Below are 7919 nucleotides of genomic sequence, written 5' to 3'. Positions count from 1 at the left end.
GTGCTCTAATCTTTTGCCTTTCATACCAATAACATTGGTTTGGGCATACAGCTGGAAGAGAACTGCCACTTGACTTTTGGAGCACAGATTTTGCAAAACTACCATGCCAATAGGTAGAATAGGTGGAGGAGAGAAGAGGGAAGTAGGGGAGGGGGCAGGAGAGTGCAGCTGTGAGGGGCAAATAGGAGAATACGTGGAGGAGAGAAGAGGGTAGTGGGGAAAGGGGCAGGAGAATGCAGCTGTGAGGGGCAAATAGGAGGATAGGTGGAGGAAAAAAGGGAAGTGGGGGAAGGGGGCAGGAGAGTGGAGCTGTGAGGGGCAAATAGGAGGATAGGTGGAGGAGTGAAGAAGGTAGTAGGGGAGGGGGGGCAGAAGATTGCAGCTGTGAGGGGCAAATAGGAGGATAGGTGGAGGAGAGAAGAGGGAGTGGGTGAGGGGGCAGGAGAGTACTGCTGTGAGGGGCAAATAGGATAGGTAGAGAGATGAGGGTAGTGAGAGAGAGGGGCAGGAAAGTGCAGCTGTGAGGGGCAAATAGGAGGATAGGTGGAGAACAGAAGAGGGTAGTGAGGCTAGAGACATCATTCAGGGAGCTCTAGCACTCACTTTTGGACGCATTGTGCTCCTTTGGAGCCCCCCTTCTACTAGTGCCACCTACAGAGCTATTGCAGTGGAGGAGAGCAAGACACTGAAATGGCTGACATGCATCCACATTCCACACATTGTAGAAGACGCGGCAGACTCTGAGCCTCAGAGCCCAAGGTCACAGGCAGGAAGAGGCTGGAGGGACGGAGCCAACTACTGCCTGGCAACTTGTATTAAAACTAGTACAGGAACAGCACAGCTCCTCTCTCACTGAGGAGCTGGCTGCTTCTCTGCAGGGCGGGCTCTGCGTCCATTATGCCCATGAGTATAAATCCTCAAAAAAAATACACATCTTGGGGTATACACACTGCTTGTTTCTGTATATCCTTTTCTGGTTACAGCAGTGACACTTTGGTCACCACTGAGGTCAGTAATTGATTGTAAAGGTCACATTCCTACATAGAGAGTGGAGAGGGAACAGAGTAAAACTAGAAGAGGAGCGGTTTAGTAGGTGAACATGGGTTTTTTTATTAGTAAACTATTTTATTAAACTTGCAGCATGATTAAAATAAAAAAATCAAGGGTGGAAAACCTCCTCAATCTAGATTTTTCATCTTCGGCTTGACAACAGCATTTACACGAATGGTATACGTTTGGCATTTGTATTAAACACTTACATGGTAATATTCTCTATACAATACATATTAAAGTGCAGTTACTTTGAGGTAGCAGTCTAAAAAATAAATTAAAAAAATGAAGTTATTTTGGCATCTTCTGTCCCATTTCCTTCCAGCTTTTTGAAACAAAGACATCTCTGCTTTTCAATAAAGTGACAAGACAACGTCCCACGTAGTAACCATTCAACTGGCCGACTCCATCGTTTCGACCCATAGACACTAGCATAGTGACAGGACCTAAAAAGAGATAAAGAAAATTTGCACTTGTCACAAATGATCACAAATGATCTACTACCCAGAAGACAAACAGAAAAGATTTGGGGTTGTTGAGCCCATGGTACCTGTTTTGTAGGTCTTCAGCGGTTTATCTGTGAGACTGTGGATGATGTTGGTTACAGCAATCTGGGCATGTAAGCCAGCATGATAGGCCATTTTAGGTTCACGTAAATCTGCACAGTCTCCAACTGCATAAATATTATTATATCCTTCCACTTGAAGATAATCGGTCACTTTCAACGCTCCGTTGCTTAACACCTTATCACCTAAATGACAAGAAAGTTATTTATAAAAAATTCTAATTAACCATAATAGAAAAGTAAGAAAGACTTACACAGCATGAGACTTGTCACTATCATATATTATATAACTGTAGCACATTTTATTTGGAAATGCCTACTTACATCTCCTCCACAAAACTACTAGTAATTATAGATCACAACAAAATGAAGAGTTTCCAGACAGCAAACTTAAAGGGGTTTTCCATAATTAGGGTCCCGTTACACGTAGCGACGCACCAGTGATCCGACCAGCGATCCGACCTGGCAGGGATCGCTGGAACATCGCTACATGGTCGCTGGTGAGCTTTCAATCAGGCAGATCTCCACAGCGATCAGAGATCAGCCAACAGCCACCCGTGTAACGACGACTCCCTGCTGGCTACCAGAGGAATTTCCTGTAATGCCAGGCCTAGATTCAGTTACCTGCTTTGCACTCCGGAGCTCTCAGATGCAGCCTGGTCTGATCTCAAAGTTTGCAGGACTGCACCGCAAGCGCCGAGTGATTGATTCCCCGACGATCGCGGTTCAGTTCATAGCAGCTGCGGACAGGCCGGGGTGCAATCCAGAGTTCAGTTGAGTGCACCGGAGATCAGCACGGCATGTCTTCAGCTGTCATGAACTGAACCTTAATCGCCAGGGAATCAATCACTCGGTGCCCGCGGTGCAGTCTAGGCTGCTGTGAGAGCTCAGGAGTGCAAAGCAGGTAACTAAATCCAGGCCTGGCAATACTGGAGATTCCTCTGGTAGTCAGTCCGACGCTTGGCGCTCGTTGGTCTCCCGCCGTCAAATATGCCGATGTGTGCTGCACAGTGGGAGACCAACAAGCAAAAAATGGTCCTGATCGTTTTGTCACGATCAGTGACCTCGCACCAGGGGCCCACTCGCTGCTGCTTTTCACACACAGAGATATCGATAGCAATCTCGCAGTGTGTGACGGGGGCATTAGAGAAGTGGATCCCAACTGATTAGATAATACAAAAAAGAAAAAAAAATAGAGACAGTAATCAATCACTCTCCCTTGGTTTAGTGTCATCTCCCTGCTGCTGCTCAAGCCCCAGTGTTTTGGCTACCGTGGTGACATCACAACTACTACACCCATCGCCGCTGCAGCCAATCATTGAGCTTGGAGGATTGTGTTGTAAACAACAGCATAGATTACCATCATCTTTAACCCCTTAAGGACGAAGCCAGTTTTGTACTTAATGCCCAGGCCATTTTTTGCAATTTTGACCAGTGTCACTTTATAAGGTTATAACTCTGGAACGCTTCAATGGATCCCGGTGATTCTGAGATTGTTTTTTCGTGACATATTGGGCTTCATGTTAGAGGTAAATATAGGATGATATTTTTTTATTTTATTTGTGAAAAAAATCTGAAGTTTGACAAAAAAAATAAAAATTTTGCAATTTTCAAATTTTTAATTTTTATGCCCATAAACTAGAGAGTTATGTCACACAAAATAGTTAATAAATAACATTTCCCACTTGTCTACTTTAGATCAGCGCAATTTTTGAAACAAAATTTTTTGAGGTTAGGAAGATAGAAGGGTTCAAAGTTCATCAGCAATTTCCCATTTTTTCAACAAAATTTACAAAACCATTTTTTTAGGGACCACATCCCATTTGAAGTGACTTCGAGAGGCCTAGGTGACAGAAAATACCCAAAAGTGACACCATTCTAAAAACTGCACCCCTCAAGGTACTCAAAACCACATTCAAGAAGTTTATTAACCCTTCAGGTGCTTCACAGGAACTAAAGTCATGTGGAATGAAAAAAAATAAAATTTAACATTTTACCTAAAAATGTTGCTTTAGCACTAATTTTCTTAATTTTTCAAGAGGTAACAAAACTTGGACCTCACACTTTGTTACCCACTTTCTTATGAGCGCGCCGATACCCCACATGTGGTCAGAAACCTTTGTTTGGGTAAATGGGAGAGCTTGGAACGAAAGGAGCAATATTTGAATTTTGGAAAGCAAAGTTGGCTGAAACAGATTGCGGGCACCATGTTGCATTTACAGATCCCCTAAGGTACCTAAACAGCAGGAACCCCCCTCAAGTGACCCCATTTTGGAAACTAGACCCCTTAAGGCTTCTATCGAGGGGTATTCTGAGCATTTTGGTCCCACAGGTACTTCACAGGTTTTTATAACGTTACGTTGTCATATTGAAAATTGTCATTTTTTTTCTCAAAAATGTTGCTTTAGCATCAATTCTCTCTTTTTTTCAAGAGGTAATTCCAAAAATTTGATCCAAATCTTTGTTACCCACTTTTTTATGAGCGTGGTGATACCTCACATGTGGTCTGAAACCTTTGTATGGACAAATGGGAGGGTTTGGAATGAAAGGAGCAATATTTGAATTTTGTAAAGGAAATTTGGCTGAAAAAGGTTGCGGGCACCATGTCGCATTTGGAGGACCCCTAGGGTACGTAAACAGCAAAAAAACACCACAAGTGCCCCCATATTGGAAACTAGGCCTCTCAAGGAATTTATCTACATGTTTGGTGAGTCCCCTGAACCCCCAGGTGCTTCACAGAAGTTTATAACGTTGAGCCATGAAAATAAAAAAATAAAATTTTACCACAAAATTGTTACTTCAACCAGGTAGCTTTTTTTTTCACAAGGGCAACAGGAAAAAAATCACCATGAAATTTATTGTGCAATTTCTCCTGAGTTTGGTGATATCTTATATGTGGTGGAAATCAACTGTTTGGGTGCATGACAGGGCTCGGAAGGGAAGGAGCGCCATTTGACTGCAAAATTGGCTGGAATCAATTGCGGACGTCATGTTGCATTAGGAGAGCCCCTGAGGTGCCTAAGCAGTGGAGGTCCCCCACAAGTGACCCCATTCTGGAAAATAGACCCCTCAAGGAATTTATCTAGATGTTTGGTGAGTACCCTGAACCCCCAGGTGCTTCACAGAAGTTTATAACGTTGAGCTGTGAAAATAAAAAAAAATACATTTTTACCACAAAATTGTTACTTCAACCACATAGCTTTTTTTTTTAACAAGAGTAAAAGGAAAAAAAGCAGCATAAAATTTATTGTGCAATTTCTCCTGAGTATGCTGATACCTTATGTGTGGTGGAAATCAACTGTTTGGGTGCACAGCAGGGCTCGGAAGGGAAAAAGTGCCATTTGACTGAACATTTGGATGGAATAATTAGTGGACGCTATGTCACATTTGGAAAGCCCCTAAAGTGCCTAAACAGTGGTGGTCCCCCACAAGTGACCCCATTTTGGAAACAAGACACCTCAAGGCTTTTATCTAGGTGTATATTGAGCATTTTGAATCCACAAATACTTCACAGAATTTGATAAGCTTAGGTTGCCATATTGAAAATTTTCATTTTTTTCACAAAAATGTTTCTTTAGCATCACATTTCTCACTTTTTCAAGAAGCAACAACAAAACCCCAAAGGTTGTTATCCAATTTCTTGTGAGCGCAGGGATACCCCATATGTGGCCAAAAACCTCTGTTTGGATTAATGGGAAGGCTTGGAATGGAAGGAGCACCATTTGAATTTTGGAAAAGTTGAAATAAATTGCATGCACCATGTCACATTAGCAGGGCCTCTTGGGTACCTATACAGCAGAAACCCCCACAAGTGACTCCCATTTTGGAAACTGGACCCCTCAAGGATTTTATTCAGGAGTATAGTAAGCATTTTGAATCCACAGGTACTTCACAAAAATGTTGCTGTAGCAACAAACTTCTCACTGTTAGGCTATGTGGCCATGATCCAGCGACACGGCGTCTAGTACACAGTGCCTGGAGAATAGATGAAGCCGGTCTTTTTTAGCGCTAGTAATAGATCTATTAACTCAGGTTATCTTTGTGAATAAATTATGCTTTATTTGTGACAGTCTAAGTCAGATAAAATAAAGCTCTTGTTAACACTACGCGTTTCAGCAGGAATATACTGCTTTCCATAAGATGCGCCAATCCTGGCGCTTCGCCCCAACTCATCCCGCGCCCTGGTTCGGTGGCAAACGGGGTAATAAATGGGGTATACCAGATGTGTAATGTCACCTGGCATCAAGCCCAGCAATTAGTTATGTCACGGCGTCTATTTGATACCAGACATAACTAATTGACAGTAATAAAAAAAAAATTAACAAAAAAAATTTTTAAAAAACACTCCCCAAAAACATTCCCTCTTTTGGCCAATTTATTGAAAAGAAAAACAAAAGAAAAAAAATTGGGTCCCTGTAATCCATTGTGAAGGTCCCGCGGTGATTCTGGACCTTCTAGACGTTCAGGCAATGTGTCCCCCATTTTCTAGGAGTGCAGACCCTCCATTTGAGGAGAGTGGGTGCAAAGAATTTGCACCCACCCTCCCCGAGTCACAGCTGCAGAGTGCGAGCAGCAGCAGCCAGCTCTCTGAGTCAGACACAGGAAGCTGTCAGCCGCGCTCTGCAGTGTGACCGGCGTGCACTGTGAAGGAGGAGGGGGCCGCGGGGGATCAGAGCTGACAGGTATGGGGGACACCGGGAAACACCGGGGTGGGAATAGCGGGTGACCTGGCAGGGCCTGGGGAGCAGGTTTCTGTCGTATGTGTCATAGCACATGCGACAGAAACCATAGGAAAGGGGGAAATGCGGCCGGCGCGCTGCTGTGTGCGCCGGTATGTGCGGCGCCATGTTAGATTATCGGGAGGAAGGGGGGGTGGGGGGACACTTTGGCGACACCGGGGGACCGGAGAGGACTGGGGGATGAGATTTAGCTCCCATCTGACATGTTTGTTTATGCCAGATGGGAGATAAATGATTTTTTACCGGCGCGGTCATTTACTGTAACCTGATCATCGGTATACGGTGTATACCGGTCATCAGGTGAGCGGGGACCGGAAAAACCGGCCAGAATCATGATCTCCAGGGTCTCAGCTACCCCCGGCAGCTGAGACCCCGGATTTTTTCTGACTCTGGGGGCGCTAGACCCTTTTTTCCGACCGCCGTTAAAAAGCGGCGGATCGGAAGACGTATCCTAATTTGTCGCCGTTAAAAGGCGTATCGGCGGTCGTTAAGGGGTTAAAAAGGAGGGGAAAACCTTCCTCTTACTTCTTTAAGAGAACCACAACCACACACACACACACACACACACACACACTTATCTTCACATAGACACTACTTCTGAGATTTCAGTGTTGATATTCCCAATGTCCATGAGATTGTTAGGACATGTTACCGCTGCAGCCAAGCACATGACTGTCAGTCTAGGAGGTATACTTTTTATATTATATAAATATATATATATACGGTATATATTTTATGTAGGCCCTTTATTGATTCTCCAATATTAGTGATCAATAAATTTTGCATCCAAATATTTTTTTTATTTTTAAGTCCAAAAAGGCATTACCATAGAGATTTACTTAAGGTAAGCATGGGGGTGTGATCTTCCTACCCGTCTATTGCTGCCTGCTTATGATTAGTCTGAATCAGAAGGAGGAAAAAGTACACACTCCCAGTGAAATCTCACCTGGTAATGCTCACTTGGACTAAAGAAGCCTTGTTTTTTTGAGATCCCGATCTTGTCCGTGACATCACTGCTCTACAGACTCTCTGGGACGAAAAGCGGTGACAACACTGAGAAGATCAGCGGAATGGTGCTGAATCCAGGAAAAAGCAACGGTAGCAGAGTATATTAGTACACTCACACTATGCTGCATGCACATATACACAGACACTTAATGAAAGTCTATCTATATATATAATTGCCTTATTCTGTCTGTCTGTCTGTCTTGCTCCAAAATTGTGTCCTTAAGGTGACACAAAGCTGATTGGCCGCTGGGCTCGCCATGGCCCCGCCCCCCCGCACGGATTGGCCGCTCGCCCAGGCTGCGCCCCCACACGGATTGGGCGGCCGCTCGCCCAGGCTCCGCCCCACCCACAGATTGGCCTCTCGCCCCGGCACCCTGCAGGCATTGGCAACTCGGCCACGCCCCGCCCCCCTCACGCAATGCACGCTAGCTCTGGCCCCGCACCCCCCACGTATTGCCCGAACAGACACGGTCACGGAGCCACGACTACCAGGTGAGTACTGTACCCCTGGGAGCCCACATCAGCGTACGCCGCCAAACCAGCCGACACATACCCTC

At 44.8% G+C, this 7919-nt stretch overlaps 1 protein-coding gene across 1 annotated transcript in view; it reads right to left on the bottom strand.

Annotated features, from left to right (window-relative positions):
* Positions 1–1106: 1106 nt before the first annotated feature.
* The window catches only part of AIFM2 (AIF family member 2), a 66256-nt gene continuing 59443 nt past the window's right edge, over positions 1107–7919 (bottom strand). Inside the window, exons 8-9 of the mRNA XM_075347218.1 lie at positions 1601–1801; positions 1107–1496 (exon numbers count right to left, since the gene is read on the bottom strand). Coding sequence (XP_075203333.1) covers positions 1342–1496; positions 1601–1801 — 356 coding nt within the window. The 3' untranslated portion in view covers positions 1107–1341. The remainder of the gene's footprint in view (positions 1497–1600; positions 1802–7919) is intronic.

The sequence above is a fragment of the Anomaloglossus baeobatrachus genome, chromosome 5 (assembly GCF_048569485.1).
Source record: "Anomaloglossus baeobatrachus isolate aAnoBae1 chromosome 5, aAnoBae1.hap1, whole genome shotgun sequence".
Classification (NCBI taxonomy): Eukaryota; Metazoa; Chordata; class Amphibia; order Anura; family Aromobatidae; genus Anomaloglossus; species Anomaloglossus baeobatrachus.
This window is presented reverse-complemented; position numbering and strand designations above follow the sequence as displayed.